Source organism: Doryrhamphus excisus, linkage group LG10 (assembly GCF_037039965.1).
Source record: "Doryrhamphus excisus strain RoL-2023G ecotype Guam linkage group LG10, RoL_Dexc_Guam_v1.1, whole genome shotgun sequence".
NCBI classification, from domain to species: domain Eukaryota; kingdom Metazoa; phylum Chordata; class Actinopteri; order Syngnathiformes; family Syngnathidae; genus Doryrhamphus; species Doryrhamphus excisus.
Window position 1 is genome coordinate 17,828,451 of NC_136366.1, and position 23,052 is coordinate 17,851,502.

General features: G+C 42.3%; 1 protein-coding gene across 1 annotated transcript; it reads right to left on the reverse strand.

Annotated features, from left to right (window-relative positions):
• Nucleotides 1-1,332: 1,332 nt before the first annotated feature.
• Nucleotides 1,333-22,907, reverse strand: LOC144901175 (ras-GEF domain-containing family member 1B-B-like). The gene is made up of 21 exons (XM_078794360.1): nt 22,893-22,907; nt 21,678-21,743; nt 21,466-21,538; nt 12,900-13,010; nt 12,495-12,575; nt 12,219-12,356; nt 12,073-12,170; nt 11,192-11,298; nt 10,900-11,044; nt 6,634-6,723; nt 6,434-6,553; nt 6,222-6,359; nt 5,445-5,627; nt 5,229-5,291; nt 5,018-5,095; nt 4,812-4,914; nt 4,570-4,649; nt 4,294-4,485; nt 4,008-4,131; nt 3,802-3,856; nt 1,333-1,372 (listed from the first exon to the last, which is right to left on the reverse strand). Exons 1-21 carry the CDS (start codon nt 22,905-22,907, stop codon nt 1,333-1,335), a joined length of 2,100 nt encoding a protein of 699 aa, XP_078650486.1.
• Between the last annotated feature and the right edge of the window lie 145 nt (nt 22,908-23,052).

The following is a 23,052-nucleotide window of genomic DNA, read 5'->3' on the forward strand; positions in this document are numbered from 1 at the left end:
GAGAGGGGGTATAGGGACACAACAAGTCTCGTATGTAGACAGGGGCCAGGCCGTGCAAGGCTCTAAAAGTGAGCACCAGGATTTTAAAATTCACACGGAATGAGACTGGGAGCCAATGGAGAGCTTTCAGAATCGGCCTGATGTGAGCCCTTCTGTTGCATCAGTCAATAACCGCGCAGCAGAATTTTGAACCTGTTGCAGACGAGACAACTCTTTTTTTGTTTAGACAAGAAAACAAACTATTACAGTAGTCTAAACGAGAAGACACAAAGGCATGGATTATCATCTCGAGCTCACCTTTAGATACCATTGTTCGAAGTTTCGAGATTTTTCTTAGCTGAAAGAAACAATTCCGAGTGAGCTGCTTTGAGTGGTGCTGTAATGACATTTCCTTGTCAAAATTTACTCCAAGAATTCTGAGGCTTGACTTACAAGACAGGCTGTGAATACTCAAATACTGTTTGATCCCTGGAATAACTTCATCAGGGGCAATCACCAGCACCTCAGTTTTATCTGAATTAAGTTGAAGGGAATTAGCGCCGAGCCATTGTTTTATTTGCACTAATTTTTGTATCTCCGAAGCCTTAAAAGAACAGTACAGCTGAATGTCGTCAGCAAACAGATGGTAGGAGACATCATCAAAATCCTGGATAATCTTTCCTAGAGAAAGAACATATAACAAAAACAAAATCGGACCCAAAACAGAGCCCCAAGGTACTCCAAACAACAGATCAGCAGAGTCAGATCGGATCTGGTTAACTGAGACACTAAAACTCCTGTCTGATAAATAAGAAGAGAACCAAGCTAGGACAGAGCCTGACAGTCCGACTAAGTCATGTAGTCTTGTTTGCAAAATCTGATGATCAACAGTGTCAAATGCCGAGGAGAGATCTTGCAGAACAAGGACCGTGCATTTTCCAGAATCTGCAGACATCATGATGTCACTAGACACTTTTAACAGGGCAGTTTCTGTTGAGTGAAGCTTGCGAAAACCAGACTGGAAAGTGTCAAAAATATCATATTTTTGCAAGAAATGTAGCAGCTGTTCGGAGACCACCTTCTCAAAGATTTTAGACATGAAAGGAAGCTTTGATACAGGTCTGTAATTTTTGGGATCGGCGACATCCAGATTTGATTTTTTAAGAAGTGGCTCCACAATAGCATGTTTAAAAGCACTGGGAAAAACACCAGTAGCGAGTGACAGATTGATCACTTTAGTAACCCAGGGGGCAATGACATCAAACACTTTCAAAAAGAGTTTAGAGGGCAGCACATCAGATGAACTGGAAGATGGCTTCAATTTTGTTACCAGAGCTGAAATCTCAACCTCAGTCACAGGTTTAAAAGAGGACCACTCATGGGGTGCAGGCTCCTGAACAACAGGGTTACACCCACAGAACACTGGAAGACTGTTCTTAATGTCCTGAATTTTGCTGAGAAACACTTTGAGAAAATCATTGCTATCAGCTTTGCAAAAAACAGGAATAACAGGAGCAGCAGGAGAGACAATAGAATTGATGGTGTCAAAGAGAACTTGAGGTTTCTTCTTATTTGAGATAATCAACTGCTTAAAGTAGTCAGATCTAGCAGTTTTTATCATTTCATTTAAAGATGACACAAGTTCCCGAAGGTGCAATCGGTGGACCTCAAGTTCAAGTAGTAGCCTTCCACAGACGCTCAGTTTTCCGACAAAGTCGCTTCAAATTCCGAATACAGTCATTTATCCAGGGACATACAGATTTTTGAGACACCAGATTGGATTTAACAGGTGCAACCAAATCTAAAATTGATTCACAGTGGTCGTTAAAACAATTTATAAAATGTATAGATTCTATACACACGAGAGAAACCACAAACGCAGTTGGTTCTTCTGTTGCAGGCATGTGTTTGGCCAGCTATGTGGGGCGGGTTGAGCATGACCTGTGAACCAGGAAGTGCGGGAATCGGTGTGTGTGCTGCGCTCTGGTGGTGGAAGTGTGAAAAATAAAGTTGACTGGAAGCAGCCGTTCGCCGTGTTCTTTTTTGGTATTGAAATCCTTAAGCAAAGATTGATTTAAGCTGTCGAGTGCGTTATTGCCCACTTTTAATGCAGTTCGGCGCAGGATCGGATATATCGACAGTCTGGTTATATCGATATTTTTTCCGACTCCCGACAATATCGATATAACGAGACTTTACTGTATTTGTGTTGGCCCCTGCTGTGCGGCCTACCCCCCGCCCCCCACTTCTCTCTCTCTCTTTCTCTCTCTCTGTTTAGGTTACTGCAATATCTGATGCAATACCAATACCTAATGCAGGTGAACTCCCGATAAACAAGATCACAGCAGAGGAACCAGAGTACTGACACAGACATCAGTGTTGTTACTGAGCAGGTCTACAAGAACTAAATTGAAAGCTTTTAAAATAAAATACGAATAGAAAATACTTATCTTCTACAAGATGGATGGATGGATTCTATATTATACTCCTACTGCACTGATATCATGGCTCGGTCCATTCAATAATGGCATAATAAGGTTTCACTCTCCCAGGTGTTCACATGATCCAGGAGATGTATGGCTATGAATGGAATGATGAGATTAATTTCATGGTTGGCGTTACGTTGGAGTAGACTTAATATCGTTGGACATGAAGACATGAATATGGACTAAACTAACGACTAAGTATGACTTTATGAGGCCTTGTCTTGACTACTGTAAGTATTACTTTTATGGGGCGTTGTCTTGACTTGAAGTCTGTGAACTATGGGAGGAACTACCTAATGAGAACGGGTAGAGCCACAAATGGACTTCAATTTTTGCAACCATGCGACTGTTAGCACAGCTCCATTAGGAACATTAGTAGAATGACTTTTAGTAGAATCTCTCTTCTAGTTTTTTCTCCTTCTTTCTATCCCGTTGATGTGAGGTCAGGGGAAGCAGGTGAGGTAAAGAGCATCACGAAATACAAACAATAATAGTCATCTTTTATTATATTGTGGTTGGAATAGCGCTCCCTCTCTGTAATCACGATTTTTCAAAAAATAATGACTAAATGATCGCTGTTTTATGGTTGAATACGACCTATTAGTAAATACAAAATGTCTGTTTAAGCAAATTGTATGTATTCTTGCCCTAAATCAATGCTACTATGTTATTTTCTGTCATGCCCCCCAATGGACATATATTCAAGAGTCATATTGCAGAGCGTATTTAGAGTGGAATTTCATGTTGAGTACGATAAATAAAAAAAAAAAATCAATGAGGAACTGCTAACATGTTTGTTATCATGTTTATATGGCTACTATATTGGATAATACAAATGTAAAGGTGATTATATGGGTGTTATTTAATATTTAGAGGGTTCTAATAATGTTGCACGGCGGACAAATGGTTAGCACCTCACATCTAGGAGACCCGAGTTCAATTCCACCCTCGGCCATCTCTGTGTGGAGTTTGCATGTTCTCCCCGTGCATGCGTGGGTTTTCTCCGGGTACTCCGGTTTCCTCCCACATTCCAAAAACATGCTAGGTTAATTGGCCACTCCAAATTGTCCATAGGTATGAATGTGAGTGTGAATGGTTGTTTGTCTATATGTGCCCTGTGATTGGTTGGTGACCAGTCCAGGGTGTACCCCGCCTCTCACCCGAAGACAGTTGGGATAGGCTGCAGCACCCTGGTGAGGATAAGTGATAAGTGAGTGAGCATCCTGAATGATGCTGGACTGATGGGACAGAGGATCTTCAGAGAAAGAAAGGAATATAAGAATGGTTTTGAATGGTTTATTGTTTTTTCTTTTTTTTTAATTTTTGTGTGAGGAACCCCCAAAAAGATGGACGGCTGTCCTTCACGATGCCTTCAGCGATCAGATGGAGCTCTGCAGAAACAAAACACCACACATAACTTTAACTAATTGTCTCATAAAAAAATAATACATTCATCCCTAATCCACATGCAGTCATTTTTATCCATATAATGTACATGATAAAGTATAAAACAAGACAAGATATAACAGCGGGTTGATTTACCGTCTTCGGTGATGATCGGCATGGTGATGAGAAACTGAAGGATTGTCTCATCTCTGTGGAATGGGCATATGGCCTGACGCCAGAGCAGAAACTGGCTGATCGGCTTTGTAATATCCTCCAGTTTCTGAAAAAAAAGAAAACACATTTGAGTCAAATCTAATCATAGCTACCTACACTTACATACACTATACTCATCCATATTTTATTAATTACATTTGTGTGGTTTATTTGGTTAAAGTACAGATTAATGATGAAAACTGAGGTGTGTGTTTAATTGTGTACCAACCTCAAGGTTGATGTGTCCATTAGGAAGCCTGCTAGCACAGCTTTCATCCAGGAAGAAGATGTCCTTCATGAGAAGACAGAAGAAAGGAATGACCATCTTCTCCTGGGTGCTGTCAGCAGTGTTGGACATCTCAGTGGCGTCATGGAGCGCAGTGCGATAGTTCTTGAAGTTATAGGATGGGTCCATCAGGTTCTGAGACAACCAAGAATAAGGCAATGATAGTGTACTGTGTCCTCCATGATGGTATTTAGTATTTGGTCATGTGATTTTTCTCACCTCTAAGGTTTTAAACCTGTGAGTGTTGTCTTTATTCCAGGTCTTTTTCAGCTTGGAAATACAGTTCATGTTCATCCCCGCTGAAAGGTAGAATCACAGATTTAGTGACACACACAAAAAGAGTCCATCTGTGCTTTTTTTGTAAGACAACAATACTTCACTATCAGGTCTAGAAAAAGAAAAAAGAAAAACTCAAAAGCTGGAACAAAAGGCAGCAGAGTTCATGGTAAAAAAATACTCACCAATGATGGCCATTAGGGAGTTGAAGTTTCCAATATCCAAACACTGCTGAGCCACATCGATGAAGAACTTGACCACTCGATCTCTGTGTTTCTTCTTGGTCGGCTGCAATGCCAGAACACGAATAAGTCACAGACTCCTAAACAACCCGTATGGAGCGCCATGAAATCTTTACAAGCTGACTAAATGCAAACACCAGTGAACATACCATACAGATCTCAGTAGCCACAAGGGAGCTCAGTCTGTTGAACCACCTCACATAAGCCTCAAGGTTGCTGCCCTGACACTGAAAACATGCACATGAGAGACAAAAAAGACCAACACACAAACACCTGTAAGTCAGTAAGTAGGGAAAATTGGTCCTGTAATGTTTTAAGTCCAGACACACACAGACATAATAACTGTCACTGCACATCTACCTGAGGGTTCTTCACTGCAAATGATTGGGTGAACTCTTCCGGCCCGATCAAACTCATCCTGTCCTGGAAGAAAAAGAATCAGCAATAAAAGTTAAATGGTGATGAAGAAAAATCTTCAAAAGTTGTATTTGTACACCACAACCACATATTTACTATATGACTAAAGGTGTGGTTAGTGTACAATATCATACTATGGAGTCCCAAGTAAGTGCTTACTATTTCAATGTGTGTGAGCTGCTGGGCGAAGATGATGGGGTCATCGCACATGCTCAGTATGCCGCTTCTTTCCTCCGGTTCCGGTGAGGCAGGATGCTCGGCTAGCATGGAGTTTAGCACAGCGAATGTTGACTTGCGTTTCATAAGACGGTCAGTCGCCTGCTGTATGTCTCGTAGTGAGTACTAGTGACAAAAAGAAAGGGAAAAAATATATCATATGAATAGAAAGTGATGACGAGAGAACTGTGTGTCAGTGCCATTAGCTGACCAAAAGACGCATATGCACCATCTAGTGAACAAAATGAGTTTAGCGCCCTCTAGTGGACAGAACAAAAAGTAGCATCAGTGCAGTCCAATGGAATTGAATGGGGATTTACAGCTCTATAATATAGTATATAATATAGTTAGTGTCATCTAGTGTGGTAATTTTCAACCACTGTGCCGTGGTGCATTAGTGTGCCGTGAGGAATTATCACTTTTTTTAATGAAATTAACATTTATTCATAATTTTCTGCAAATATTATGTAATTGTCTAGTGTCCGTGGTGTAACGACTGCCCGAGCAATGTAATATTCGTCCGTGTGGGAACACGAAGCAGATTGCATCGTTCCTACAATAGACTAGTGATGCACGTGAGAGGTCGTGGCGACATTTTGTAACATTTTCGGTTAGTGATGTGCCCCAAGATCCCCCCCCCCCAAAAAAAAAAAGGTGGCTCAGGAAAGGTGGAGAAACACTGATCTAGTGTTTGATGTACGGAGGAAATGTGACACTAACCTCGTCCACGCCAGCTACATGATGTGTTATATCTCTGAGAGAACGCATCATCCGCTCATCGCTGAAGTCGTGTGGAAAGGCCTCAGTCCACTCAGTCATCAGCTGCACCAGCTTCTTCGCCTCTTCGTAGAGACGTATCTGAAGAAACATCAAATGTAAGCATAAATACCTTGTCAGTTATTACAACTTGTTGTCAGTTGTAATCTACAGACCTGATCTAGCAGGTCATCTCCAGAGCCCTGCTCCAAACACAAGTGGCAAACTCGTGTCATTAGATCATAGGGCTGCAGGAAGAGACGTGAAGTCAACAGGAAGTTGAAGGCGTACGGCTTCTAATGATGTGAAGGACACAGAAGGGGATGGTGAGGACAAGTGAGGCTGACAAGTGCATTGACAGAAAGATGGAACTCACATCAGGGTAGTAATCCATGTGTTGGATCAGCGCCTCAAGAGATGCTGAAACCAAATTGTTTGCCATTTGCCTGTAATTGAACATGTTCACCTGCAAACAAGACAATAAACAACAAAATATTATTTTCATTCTCGAAGTCAACGTGTAAGTAAACAAGTGCAAGTTAGTCGTTATATTTCATATTATAATTAACACGTTACTACACACAAATCACACGTTACCAGCCTGTAAAAATTAACAAAACTAACCAACAAAGCAGAACATCTAATATCAGCAAATTGTTTTACGATGTATTTCTTTTAAGCCGTGCGTTTTATTTTTTCCAGCGTACCTGTCCAATGATGCAGCTCAACGTTCCGTTAGCCGTTAGATGAAAATTATTTATTAATTCTTCGTTCGATGTACTTTCCATCCGATTGACGTTATTTTATCTTTATTTTTTCACAATAAATACACAAAACTGTGTTACAACTGGAACTTTATGCAATTAGACAATTAGAAAATCGCACTTACCATCGCAATGATGCAGTTCAACGACGTTAGAAAGTATCCTGTCGATGTATTTTTTCACAAAAAATTCAGACAAAACAAATCAATCTTCAAGCAGGTTGTTCGTGATGCTGTCAGATCCCTTGGGTGTTTACCCTCCTGATATTTCAAGCACAGTAAACTTGATCTCTGGAGGCCCGATAAACCTGACCAATCAGGGCCAGGTGAAAAGTCTCACGTGGGATCAAGGGGACCAATCGCAGCAGAGTATGTAAACTGTTCAGTTGCTGCCATCCATCCATCCATCCATCCATCCATTTCTATACCCTATAAAAAAAATAAAAAATAAAAAATGATGACTATAATTATTTGAATTATTATCTAGTTATCTATCAATCAAATGGTTGTTTGTGTACATGTTTAAACTTTAACATTATCTAATAGCATTATAGAGGAGAAATAACCCATATATTAATGGGAATTTCTTTTACAAATATTATTCATTAAATAATTCATTAAAATTACAGGCGGCACAATTGTAATGATAAATTATGAATTGATTTAAAATCACGAAGAACTAAAAAAGAAGGTGGTTTTAAGAAGTGTTAAAACAAAATGTAGCAGTTGTCATGCAATGCTATGAATGTCATTGCTAATATTTGATCAATGTAGACATTTACTTGTCCTGATCCCCTTGCCCTGCTGCGATTGGTCCGCTTGGTACAACGTGGTCCCACTTCTGCGCTATGATTGGTCAGGTTTACAGGGCCTCTGGAAGTCAAGTGGCGGGTTGCTTGCTAGCAACGGATAACCTGCTGAAATCACTTTTGTGTGGCTCGTGAGTGACAGAAGTAAAAAAAAATAGACCGTTTTAATTTCTGACGGTTCACCGAACTTAATTCAGCTATATCACTCGAAAGGTCGGTGTGATTTGAAAAATTGTTAAATAACGTCCCAGTTTTAACTTCCGATACAGTTTTACATATTTGTCGTTAAGTGTACTTAACGTCGCTCAGGTGGAAAGTGCATCGAACGAACGGCTGTGTAACGGCTAATGGAACGTTAGTATACTGTAAGAAATAAAACCCCTAAAACTTTGAAATTCTTATTATTAGTAGTAATTTTCTTGATTATGAGCTGAGATTTCATATGTGTTGAATTAGCGTGTGTGTTTATTGTGGTTTTTTTTGCAGGTGATCATTCCAGTTACGAAGAAATCCCTTGAGGAAATGATCCATCACTTGGATTTCTTCCCTGATGTGAGTTCCAAGCAGTCATTGTTTTGTTTTTTTTTATGCACTTGCAATCTCACTTGTCTTCAGCATCCTGTTCTGTGTCCTTCACATCATCAGAGGTCAGACATCTTCAACTTCCTGTTGAGTTCACGCCACTTCTTGCAGCCGTACGAGCTAATGACACCAGTTTGTCACCTGTGCTTGGAGCAGCAGCGCTCTGGAGATCATCTGCTATCAGGTAGGTGGATTATAAACACACACACACGCATAATATTGCTGACATGTTGACACTTTTGTGTGCAAACATTTTTAAACACATCTTCACCAATTAAACATTTCACCTTCATGCTAATCTTCGATTGCAAACATTGATTCTTTTGTGCCCAATAGATGGTACTAACATACCTCTTTCTATCCACTAGATGGCACTAACTGCTGTCATTTGGCATACACTACATGACAGCTGCCATGCTGGATTCAATCCACTAGATGGCACATTTATCTCTGTTCGGCCCATTAGACTGCACTGATACTTTTTATTTTGAGAAGGTACTGACATGCCTCTCCACAGTTGGCAAAGTCATTATCACACAATTTCTGTCCACTAGTTGGCACTAACACGTCTCATTTGGTCCACTACATGGTGCAGATGCTTCTTTTGGTCAGCTAATGGCACTGAAAAAGTCACTTCATATGATATATTTCTTCCCTTCCTTTTTGTCACTAGTACTCATTGCGAGACATACAGGAGATGCCCCACCGTTTTATGAAACGCCAGTCAACACTCATCCAATATGAAAAGGAATTCACTGGATTTTCTACGCTGAAAAAGTCCTGGAATATAAAGACAGGAGAAGATTGTCATTCCTTTCTTCTGTCTTCCCATGAAAGACATCTTCTTCCTGGATGAAAGCTGTGCTAGCAGGCTTCCAAATGGACACATTAACCTTGAGGTTGGTCCACAATTAAACACACACACACATTGACTTAGTGACACATTAAGAAATAAATGAGTAATCACAATGCTATGATGTAACAATGCCACCTTGTGGATGTGTATAGCACACAATTGCTTGTGTACAGTTGTCCCTCATTTATAACGTAGAATTGGTTCCAGACCAACAATAAATTACTTTCTATGATAATGTTAATAAATGGATAGACCATAGAAAAACATGTTTATGACTTTCTAAATATGTTATTTAAACATCATTGGAGACCTGTTGACATGACATAACACCTCAATAGTCACCTAACCAGTTAGCCTTGAATTTATTTGTTCTTAACTTAACTTCATGCAGTGTTAAAGGGGACCTATTATGCTTGGCCCTTTGTATTGTATAGAGTGATGAAAATTTATTATAACATATTGAAAGACAGCTACTTCCCCCTGGCCATCAGACTGCTGAATGCCAAATAAGCCCCTCTACCTTTACTTACATTATTATTATTTATTTCAATTATTTAAATTATTTGGGCAATTTACTGTTCACACTGCACTTTACATTATGTTGTTCATATTTGGTGTCTATTCTATCTATTTATTCTCCACATTATTATTATTATTATTATTCATTATTATCTTCTTTTGTGTCTGTTATTATATGGGAGCCAGGCAACGACATTTCGTTGGCAATTTCACTACTGTGTTTTTGTGCAATGACAATAAAGGGAGTCTATCTATCTATCTATCTATCTATCTATCTATCTATCTAAAAAACATCATTTTGTCAAGGCAGGACGTGGGAAGGAGGACCCAAAGGCAGAATTGGCAGGCACTGCACGAGGTAAGGTTCTACACGCGGGTGAGGGTCGGTACACAGTAAGTCAGTCCAATAAGGCAAAGGTATCCAAGAGTGGCAGGCAGTAGGAGAGGTCGAAAGGCACGCGAGGGTCGAGAACCAGGCGAGGCGATGACAAGGAATGCTAGAACGAGACATGAGAGTACAACGAACTTGCACCAGACAGGAGGAATCAGAGGCAATATATAGCAGCCGGAAATTGGGTGATGAGGGACACCTGAGCACAATCAGGCAGGAGGCGGGGTCTCCAAGGAGAAGGCGGGGTAGGCAATGGCAGGCATGACAGAACCCCTCCCTCAATGGCCGGCTCCTGACGGCCCAGGAACCTCAGGGTGAGCTACATGAAAGTCTTTGATGAGGGAGGGATCCAAAATGAACCGGGAGGGTACCCATTGGCGTTCCTCAGGTCCATATCCCTCCCAGTCGACGAGATACTGCCAACCTCAACCCTGCCGTCGAGCAGCCAGCAGTTTCCTGACTGTGTAAACCGGACCTCCATCCATGATTCGGGCGGGTGGTGGGTGGCTGGCTGGTGGGACCAGGGTGCTGGTTTTCGCGGGCTTTATCTGGCTCACATGAAAGGATGGGTGGGTTCGCATGGACCTAGGTAGTTTCAGACGGACTGAGACAGGATTAATAACTTTGGAAATTGGAAACGGGCCGACAAACCTAGGAGCAAGCTTCTTAGACTCCACTCTCAGGGGAAGGGTCTTGGAGGACAGCCAAACTCTTTGGCCCACCGTATAGGCAGGAGCAGGAATTCTTTTACGGTCCGCCGCCACCTTGTAAATATCAGACTGCCTTTGAAGGTTCTTGCGGGCCCTCTGCCAAACTCTCTTGATGCGGCCCACCAAGGCCAAGGCGGAGGGAACCACGGAATCCTTGCTGAGAGAGGGGAACAAGGAGGGTTGGTGACCAAATACCACATGATGCGGAGACATACCGGTGGATGCACTAGGCAAAGTATTGTGGGCCAATTCCACCCACAAGAGTTGTTTAGCCCAAGAGGAGGGGTTTTGAGAGGCGAGGCACCTCAACTTTGTCTCAAGCACCTGGTTGATCCTTTCTGCCTGTCCATTCGACTGGGGGTGAAATCCAGATGAGAGACTGACTGTGGATCCCAGCAACCCGCAAAATTCCTTCCAAAACAAGGAGATAAATTGAGGACCACGATCGGACACTATGTCCTGAGGGAAACCAAAAATGCAAAATATATTGTTCATCCGTGCCTCGGCCGTTTCTTTGGCCGAGGGAACTTTAACAAAAGGAATGAACCATGACATCTTGGAAAATCTGTCCACAACTGTGAGTACCACTGTCTTCTCCTCTGACGGGGGCAATCCACAAACAAAGTCCAACGAGATATGGGTCCAGGGCCGGTGGGGAATAGACAAGGACCTGAGTTCTCCCACGGGTTTCTGTGATGAAGATTTGTTCGCAGCACAAACAGGACAGGCAGAGACATACTCCGAAACATCCTTTGCCATGTTGGGCCACCAAAAGCGTTGCTGGGTTACGAATATGGTCTTTTTAACCCCAGGGTGACAGGAGGTCTTATTGGTGTGAGCCCAATGAATGACCGGACCCCTCATGGCTTCCACAACAAATAATTTATCTGGAGGGCAGTTCGGGGGCCGAGGCACTTCAAGTCCTGCCTCCCTAACCTTGTCTTCTATTACCCACTGCAAGGCTGAGACAAAACACGAGTTAGGTAGGATGGTTGCGACTTCCTCAGGTTCCTTTTCCCAAGGAAAAAAAATACGGGACAAAGCATCCGGCATGGTGTTCTTGGAACCCGGACGGTATGACAAGGTAAAATTGAAACGGCTGAAGAACAATGACCACCTAGCCTGTCGAGAATTTAATCTCTTGGCGGATTTGAGATATTCCAAATTTTTGTGGTCAGTCCATACCTGGAACGGCAGCGTAGACCCCTCCAGCCAGTGTCTCCATTCTTCAAGAGCCGTCTTGACTGCCAATAACTCGCGATCCCCAATGTCGTAATTGCACTCTGCCGAAGACAATTTTTTAGACAGAAAGGCACATGGATGCAGTTTACCGTCTTTTGTACCGATCTGGGACAGGACGGCTCCGACTCCAATATCTGATGCATCTACTTCAACCACGAACTGCAGATGGGGATCAGGGATGGCCAGCACCGGGGCTGTGGTGAAGCTCTCCTTAAGCTTCACAAAAGCTTTCTCACACTCAGAAGTCCAGTGAAATGGTTTGTGCGGAGAGGTGAGGGTATGGAGAGGAGAGGCTACCGAGCTAAAATTTCTGATATATTTACGATAAAAATGAGCAAATCTCAGAAATCTTTGAACATCTTTACGAGACTTGGGAGTGGGCCACTCTGCCACCGCCGAGACTTTTCCCGGGTCCATCCTCACCTCCCCCTCGGACAGAATAAACCCTAAGAACGATACAGAAGACTGGTGAAAGTCACATTTTTCTGCCTTCACAAATAGGTGGTTGTCAAGGAGCCTTTGCAGCACCTTCCTGACATGCTGCACATGGGTAGGTTCATCATGAGAAAAAATAAGAATGTCATCAAGATACACAAACACAAAAATATTCAACATGTCCCTCAAAACGTCATTGACAAGGCCCTGAAACACTGCTGGGGCATTGGTCAGTCCAAAGGGCATCACCAAGTACTCATAATGTCCGGTTGGGGTGTTGAAGGCTGATTTCCATTCGTCCCCCTCTCGTACCCTGACAAGATGATAGGCATTACGCAAATCCAGCTTGGTGAAAATCTTAGCTCCTTCCAGGAGCTCAGTGGCGGTGGCAATGAGGGGCAGGGGATACCGGTTCTTTATGGAGATGTCGTTAAGGCCTCTGTAGTCTATGCATGGCCGAAGGGATTTGTCTTTTTTCTCAACAAAGAAGAAACCCGCCTGTTGGAAGAATTGTACATAAAGTTATTCTATTTTTACTATATTCTTATGACCTATTTTTACTATATTCTTATGACCTATTTTCTTATGACCTACAAGCATTTCATATCACTCACGTGGCAAAAGTAAGATTAATGTTGTGTCGCTTGTACATTTTGGTGTATATCATGATTAGAGAAAACAGAACGTGACAGAACATTCTCTCAGCAGATAGTTTTATCACACTCTCGAGATGATGTAGCTGCACGGGTCAGAAGTAGATGTGACCTCAAAGAGTGTGTGTGTGTGTGTGTGTGTGTGTGTGTGTGAGTGTCTCCGGAAGATCACATGCCAAAGAGGAGATACCCACACACTATGGATAACATGTTGTGCAAAAGAACCGGTTTCAACTGGAATAGTTAGACCCCCCCTTCCCTTAGCAGGTGAAACCATGTGTAACTAGGGCGTTCCTGATTCAATAAATAGCGAGGAGAATGGAGGCTGTTTCAGAGTTGGTAGGAGGATTGTAACTGTGCAGTCTCCATCATCTCTCCTTGCAAGTAAAAAGAAACTCATCTCTCTGTGTCTTCCTTTGTACAGGCAGTGTTTTTTACAAGCATCGGGACCTGACATTTTAATTGGTCCTTCGAGCCGGATTCCAAGACACCTGACGATCCCAGCGGGCAAGCGAGATCCAGGCAAGACTGTGGCCACAGCATTCAGACCCTTTCCGGGACTGGTCCCTCTCTTGCGGGCTGGGATCCGAAGGTTGAAGGAAATCCAGAGACGCAGAGACTGTGAGTACAAATTTTGTTTAAAAGAAATGAAAGTGAGTAAAGTAGAAGAGAAAGAGTAAAATAGAAGAAGAAGAGACAAACCCTGCAGGTCAGACAGTTAAATTCCGTGGAGGAGTAGACTCCCCTAGTTTAAAAGGACTAGTTAAACTCTACATAGGATGGCGGAGTCCTCTGTGCTGAGAAAAAAGTAAAATAGAAGTGTAACAAACCCTGACAATTCTAGACTCTATCAGGTCAGACAGTTAAATTCCGTGGAGGGTAGACTCCCCTAGTTGAAACAGACTAGTTAAACTCTTTAGGATGGCGGAGTCCTCTGGGCTGGAAAAATAAAGACGCGCGAAGTGTGAATGTGAATGTATGAATGAAAATACAATTACCACTAGGTAACTGTGTTTTATACCAAACCAACAAGAAGCAAATGGTGAGCCTTTGTGGATGCTTGTAGGCAAGAAAATTCCACCTGAAAAGGTTGAAGAGAATTTTACCACAAAAGGTTGTTGATCACCATCTTGTTGAAAATAACCCCAGTGTTAGAACACGACAGGTGTTAAGAACCACTGGGTCCAAATTTAGTTCAAAATGGGGAAGGGACAAAGTAAAGAAAAACAAAAAGTCCTTGAAGAACTCTCCTGCAAGGACTGGAAGGTAGTTGAAAAAGAGGATAGTCTAGCAGTAGACCCCCTATATTATTGGATAAAATAGCACAAATTCATCGGAAAAAGAAATGTAAGCAAAACGAGAAGAGATTGAAAAAGAAAGTGAGTTGTTTGGTCTTGTGGAAGGTCAGGTTATGAGTGGCTTGGTAAGTCAGGATAAGAATAAAGATAGACAGATGGTACGTGGGAAGTGTGTGAAGGGCAGAGTTGGGATAATATTGTGAAGGTTCAGAGTAAGTTTAGACGGGAGGAGGAAAAGATTATGAGCAGATATTCAGCACGACTAGGCTTGTCTTAACAAATACAACCAGAACCAAATGATGAACCAGTAGTATAATTACAAGTACACCTAATAAATAAATAATATATATATATATATATATATATATACGTACACACGCTTACCACAAGAATATTGTGAAAGCCCGACAATTTATTAACAAGCAATGATGGCCAGTATGTCCACGTTTGAACCCCCAAATGGAAGCCAGAAACTATTATATGTAGATGACATCCTACTAGCGTCACCAGATAGGAAGTCATGCTAGGAAGACACAATAGCCTTATTGCATCAATTAGCGAAAGAAGGCCATAAAGTGAGTAAAGACAAACTACAATTTTGTAAGCAATCAGTGAAGTATTTAGGCCATCAGTTGACAGGACAAGGGCGAACCATTCTAACAGACAGAAAACAAGCAATCTTAAATGAAGCTAAACCACATTTAACACTTGAGCGATGCACCACGCTCAACCCAGCTACCCTTCTACCATTCCCTGAGGAAGGCCAACCACGTGATTGTTATGAGCTAACAACACAAACTGCAAAGTGTAGACCAGACTTATTAGATCAGACACTAACAAAAAGGGGTGATTTTGTAGATGCTTCCTCAAAGGAAAAATTATTTGGGAAAAACAATAACAGGCTATGCAGTCATAGCGCTTACAGAAGCATGCACATTAATGAAAGGTCAAAAGGAGACAATTTATACTGATAGCCAATATGTATATTCAACAGTACATATCTTTGCACAATATTGGCAAAACAGAGGTATGATAACATCAACGGGAAAACCAGTAACTCATGCAGGATTATTAACAACCTTACTAGAAGCAGTGCAATATATATATATATATATATATATATACGTATATATATATATATGTATATATATATATATAATTATAATTATAATTATAATAAAACTAATCATTATTTATCTAAGTATTTAAAACAATAAATACATAAAATAATCTCAGACACACGCGCACACCCCATCCACTCAATACACACACACGCAAGCACACACTGTGGACGTCCCCGGGTGGGGCGTCCGGGGCATCACAGGGCAGGGGACCCAGGGGTCCCAGACCCACAACCAGGCCCCGAGCCCAGGGAGGTACGGACCGCCAAGGCATAGCACCTCCAGACTCCCCTCGACCACGGCATCAGGGCTACGGCAGTGTGGCAGACAAAGGAGCGGGTGAGGGGAGGAGGCCCGCACATGAGCAAGCGGAGGGGGTGAGCAGGCGAGTGGTGAGGCTCTCCACCGCACCGGACGACACCCGCCGGGCAGCTCACCCCCGTGAGGGAGAGCCATAGCTCCAAGTCATGGGGAGGCCAAGCACCAGAGCCGAGGAGTAAAGACCAGCGCAAGGCCACCAACAGACCCCACCATCCACCGGGAGGGCCAACCCCCCCCAGAATCAGCAGCGCTCCACCCACGTACCGGAGAACCATCCCCGACGAGCCATAAGGCAAGACTGGGGATGGGCAAAGACAGGGACAGCGATGCAGCAGAGCATAGGACCAGTGGCAGCAGACACCCAAACGCCCAGAAGAGCACCGCCCCCCCAGCAGGCCCCACTCCGAGGAGCATGCTCCCCATCCTCACACGCCACCCAGACCCCGAGATACTTAAACTCCTCCACCTGGGGCAGAACCTCATTCCCAACCCGGAGGGAGCCCTCCACCCTTTTCCGACTGAGAACCATGGCCTCTGATTTGGAGGTACTGAGTCTCATCCCAGAAGCTTCACACTCAGATGCAAACCGTCCCAGTAAACGCTGAAGGTCGCAGCCCGAAGAAGCCATAAGAACCACATCATCTGCAAATAGCAGAGATGAGATTCTAAGGCCCCCGAACTGGACTCCCTCAACACCTTGGCTGCGCCTAGAAATTCTGTCCATGAAAATTGTGAACAGAATCGGTGACAAAGGGCAGCCTTGGCGAAAGTCCATAATACTTATATTTATATATAAATACATAGAGAACTTCTTAGCATATCATCATATTGATTGGGTTGATCCAATTTGGATTAAATGTACAGACAACTGATTCATACAAATGTTCATACCTTAAAATATTAACTATAATACATGTTTACATGGTTCACCCAAATACAAGACAATAGACAGCTTAAATGAAGTTTTCAATATGTTATATGTTATGCACCACGCTCAACCCAGCTACCCTTCTACCATTCCCTGAGGAAGGCCAACCACGTGATTGTTATGAGCTAACAACACAAACTGCAAAGTGTAGACCAGACTTATTAGATCAGACACTAACAAAAAGGGGTGATTTTGTAGATGCTTCCTCAAAGGAAAAATTATTTGGGAAAAACAATAACAGGCTATGCAGTCATAGCGCTTACAGAAGCATGCAAATTAATGAAAGGTCAAAAGGAGACAAATTATACTGATAGCCAATATGTATATTCAACAGTACATATCTTTGCACAATATTGGCAAAACAGAGGTATGATAACATCAACGGGAAAACCAGTAACTCATGCAGGATTATTAACAACCTTACGAGAAGCAGTGCAATTGCCAAAACAAATTGCTGTATGTAAATGCACGGCACATACTAATAATTCGGATCCAATATCTTTAGGAAATATGTTTGCTGATAAAATAGTAAAACAAGCGGCACTAAAAGAACTGAGCCATCTTAACACAGAAAAAAAAAAATTATTACAAGTACACTTTGAGATCCTGGCAGACATGTAACAACAGAGTCCAAAGCAAGAAATTGACCACTGGCTAAGGAATAAAGCAATCCTGGACAAAAATGTTAATATGTCGACAAATAATAAAACAATCTTGGAAAAAAAAAAAAAATTGCATAAGTGGGACGCTATTTTGAGCCATGGTTTTATACATGTCTCAACAGGAGGGATGTGCTGTGGCACAATAGTGTGCCACAGCACAGCACACAGTAGTGTGCTAGTATGTAGGGATTGAATTCTTATTCAAAAAATTTTTGTAGAGCGTGTTTAGCGTGTACAAAACACAATGCCCAGGGCAGCTTGCGACCTCGGCGTGGCCAATTTCAAAGAACCACAATACTTATTTCAAGAAATACACATGGACTTCATTGAACTCAACAACAGTGAAGGGAAAAAATTCTGTTTAGTGATAATAGACTCATTTTCAAAATGGATAGAACTGTTTCCTACAAAACATCCAGATGCACTAACAGTAGCTAAAGCTCTATGCAAAGACATAATTCCACGCTATGGTATTCCAGAAAAAAATTACAGTGATAAACTATGACTAAATTATCTATCTCCATCTTAGTATTTACCCTAACTGTACCTATTTGCGTCATGATAATAGCATTGTGGTATCTGCTGTAGATTTGTAGCTCCTCAACGACCTTCAGAGGAAGTCCGGCTACAAAGGGGGCTGTAATTCTAGTTTGCAGTCGTCTCAAACCGGTGAAGATTGTCCACAACTCTGTTGTGTTATTAGGAGGGGTTGCAAGCCTGCAGGTAAGATGATCACTCAGACGCATAAAAATAAAAGTAGAAAGGAAAAAAATAAAAAATAAAATAATAAAATAAAAATAAAAATCTTAACATGCAGAAAAGAAGGGTGGGGACCCTAACCGATCACAAACGCAGATCAAACAAACACCTTGGATAATTAGGTGGGCATACAACAACTCCATATGTATGACCATAGCCCCAAATTCGACTACCAAATACCCATATCATCGTTGAAAGGATTTTCAAATAGACATCAGGTGTCAGGGGAGACATATGCTAGTTATTGGTGGTATGTTACTGGACACGTGTTAGATTTAAGTTGGGACACATTGATTACCACACAGGAAGGTGATTACTGGGCACCTGGTACCACATTAGAAGCCAGGCATTTCCATAATAAAATTATGTTAAAGAAACATGGGGCCATATTAAGTATGACGTTTGCTTTTAGCTCAGCTAAGCTCAACCCATATGACCAACCATTGGGCACTACTTTAATTACCTCGTGTTGGGGTTTCCTTTTATGGGCCTACTCTTCTGGGGCAGATCCCTACTTTCCTATAATGATTTGCAAAAATCAAACTATGACCCCTGTTGAACTGCCAATCACAAATAACTACACACGTCACGCTGGAGTTAAAATAGCCGTAATTCGAAATACAGATGATTGGTTTCAGGTCACTACGGGCATCTCACAACAAAGTAATAACTGGCTGCTGCTAGTGGAACAGGCAGCAAAAAAGTCAAATCAAGAAGATTGTGTAGATTGTGTAGAGAATGACAAAAGGAGAGAGACTGCCTTCTACCACCCAGCAAACCCCGCCCCGCGCAGCCAGGTCAAGCCCCCACCGCCAGAGATCCTCCGGCCCCGTGGGTGTGGGCAAAGCCAGGGCCGACTCCCCAAGACCCGCCCCCGAAGCAACTCCCCGAAGAGACCAGCAAGAGGCCATGGAGGAGCAATCCCAACCGGCAACAGGGCGCCAGCAGGCCAGAGGAGAGCCGCACCCCCGAGACCAGCGGGAGACCATACCCCACTAGGGCAGAAGGGCATGAAAGACATCTTCTTCAGGGCTACGGCAGTGTGGCAGACAAAGGAGCGGGTGAGGGGAGGAGGCTCGCACATGAGCAAGCGGAGGGGGCGAACAGGCGAGTGGTGAGGCGCTCCACCACGCCGGCCGACACCCGCCGGGCAGCTCACCCCCGTGACGGAGAGCCATAGCTCCAAGTCATGGGGAGGCCAAGCACCAGAGCCGAGGAGTAAAGACCAGCGCAAGGCCACCGACGGACCCCACCATCCACCGGGAGGGCCAACCCCCCCCCCCCCCCCCCAGAACCAGCAGCGCTCCACCCACGTACCGGAGAACCATCCCCGACGAGCCATAAGGCAAGACTGGGGATGGGCAAAGACAGGGACAGCGATGCAGCAGAGCATAGGACCAGTGGCAGCAGACACCCAAACGCCCGGAAGAGCACCGCCCCCCGAGCAGGCCCCACTCCGAGGAGCATGCTCCCCATCCTCACACGCCACCCAGACCCCGAGATACTTAAACTCCTCCATCTGGGGCAGGACCTCATTCCCAACCCGGAGGGAGCACTCCACCCTTTTCCGACTGAGAACCATGGCCTCTGATTTGGAGGTACAGAGTCTCATCCCAGAAGCTTCACACTCAGATGCAAACCGTCCCAGTAAACGCTGAAGGTCGCAGCCCGAAGAAGCCATAAGAACCACATCATCTGCAAATAGCAGAGATGAGATTCTAAGGCCCACGAACTAGACTCCCTCAACACCTTGGCTGTGCCTAGAAATTCTGTCCATGAAAATTGTGAACAGAATCGGTGACAAAGGGCAGCCTTGGCGAAAGTCCATACTACTTTATTTATATATAAATACATAGAGAACTTCTTAGCATATCATCATATTGATTGGGTTGATCCAATTTTGATTAAATGTACAGACAACTGATTCATACAAATGTTCATACCTTAAAATATTAACTATAATACATGTTTACATGGTTCACCCAAATACAAGACAATAGACAGCTTAAATAAAGTTTTCAATATGTTATAATAATTTTTCATCACTCTATACAATACAAAGGGCCAAGCATAATAGGTCCCCTTTAACACTGCATGAAGTTAAGTTAAGAACAAATAAATTCAAGGCTAACTGGTTAGGTGACTATTGAGGTGTTATTTCATGTCAACAGGTCTCCAATGATGTTTAAATAACATATTTAGAAAGTCATAAACATGTTTTTCTATGGTCTATCCATTTATTAACATTATCATAGAAATTAATTTATTGTTGGTCTGGAACCAATTCTACGTTATAAATGAGGGACAACTGTACACAAGCAATTGTGTGCTATACACATCCACAAGGTGGCATTGTTACATCATAGCATTGTGATTACTCATTTATTTCTTAATGTGTCACTAAGTCAATGTGTGTGTGTGTTTAATTGTGGACCAACCTCAAGGTTAATGTGTCCATTTGGAAGCCTGCTAGCACAGCTTTCATCCAGGAAGAAGATGTCTTTCATGGGAAGACAGAAGAAAGGAATGACAATCTTCTCCTGTCTTTATATTCCAGGACTTTTTCAGCGTAGAAAATCCAGTGAATTCCTTTTCATATTGGATGAGTGTTGACTGGCGTTTCATAAAACGGTGGGGCATCTCCTGTATGTCTCGCAATGAGTACTAGTGACAAAAAGGAAGGGAAGAAATATATCATATGAATAGAAAGTGACTTTTTCAGTGCCATTAGCTGACCAAAAGAAGCATCTGCACCATGTAGTGGACCAAATGAGACGTGTTAGTGCCAACTAGTGGACAGAAATTGTGTGATAATGACTTTGCCAACTGTGGAGAGGCATGTCAGTACCTTCTCAAAATAAAAAGTATCAGTGCAGTCTAATGGGCCGAACAGAGAAAAATGTGCCATCGAGTGGATTGAATCCAGCATGGCAGCTGTCATGTAGTGTATGCCAAATGACAGCAGTTAGTGCCATCTAGTGGATAGAAAGAGGTATGTTAGTACCATCTATTGGGCACAAAAAAATCAATGTTTGCAATCGAAGATTAGCATGAAGGTGAAATGTTTAATTGGTGAAGATGTGTTTAAAAATGTTTGCACACAAAAGTGTCAACATGTCAGCAATATTATGCGTGTGTGTGTGTTTATAATCCACCTACCTGATAGCAGATGATCTCCAGAGCGCTGCTGCTCCAAGCACAGGTGACAAACTGGTGTCATTAGCTCGTACGGCTGCAAGAAGTGGCGTGAACTCAACAGGAAGTTGAAGATGTCTGACCTCTGATGATGTGAAGGACACAGAACAGGATGCTGAAGACAAGTGAGATTGCAAGTGCATAAAAAAACAAAACAATGACTGCTTGGAACTCACATCAGGGAAGAAATCCAAGTGATGGATCATTTCCTCAAGGGATTTCTTCGTAACTGGAATGATCACCTGCAAAAAAAACCCCACAATAAACACACACGCTAATTCAACACATATGAAATCTCAGCTCATAATCAAGAAAATTACTACTAATAATAAGAATTTCAAAGTTTTAGGGGTTTTATTTCTTACAGTACACTAACGTTCCATTAGCCGTTACACAACCGTTCGTTCGATGCACTTTCCACCTGAGCGACGTTAAGTACACTTAACGACAAATATGTAAAACTGTATCGGAAGTTAAAACTGGGACGTTATTTAACAGAACAATTTTTCAAATCACACCGACCTTTCGAGTGATATAGCTGAATTAAGTTCGGTGAACCGTCAGAAATTAAAACGGTCTATTTTTTTTTTACTTCTGTCACTCACGAGCCACACAAAAGTGATTTCAGCAGGTTATCCGTTGCTAGCAAGCAACCCGCCACTTGACTTCCAGAGGCCCTGTAAACCTGACCAATCATAGCGCAGAAGTGGGACCACGTTGTACCAAGCGGACCAATCGCAGCAGGGCAAGGGGATCAGGACAAGTAAATGTCTACATTGATCAAATATTAGCAATGACATTCATAGCATTGCATGACAACTGCTATATTTTGTTTTAACACTTCTTAAAATCACCTTCTTTTTTAGTTCTTCGTGATTTTAAATCAATTCATAATTTATCATTAAAATTGTGCCGCCTGTAGTTTTAATGAATTATTTAATGTAGAAATATTTTTAAAAGAAATTTTCATGAATATATGGGTTATTTCTCCTCTATAATGCTATTAGATCATGTTAAAGTTTAAACATGTACACAAACAACCATTTGATTGATAGATAACTAGATAATAATTCAAATAATTATAGTCATCATTTTTTATTTTTTATTTTTTTTACAGGGTATAGAAATGGATGGATGGATGGATGGATGGCAGCAACTGAACAGTTGACGTACTCTGCTGCGATTGGTCCCCTTGATCCCACGTGAGACTTTTCATCTGGCCCTGATTGGTCAGGTTTATCGGGCCTCCAGAGATCAAGTTTATTGTGCTTGAAATATCAGGAGGGTAAACACCCAAGGGATCTGACAGCATCACGAACAACCTGCTTGAAGATTGATTTGTTTTGTCTGGATTTTTTGTGAAAAAATACATCGACAGGATACTTTCTAACGTCGTTGAACTGCATCATTGCGATGGTAAGTGCGATTTTCTAATTGTCTAATTGCATAAAGTTCCAGTTGTAACACAGTTTTGTGTATTTATTGTGAAAAAATAATGATAAAATAACGTCAATCGGATGGAAAGTACATCGAACGAACAATTAATAAATA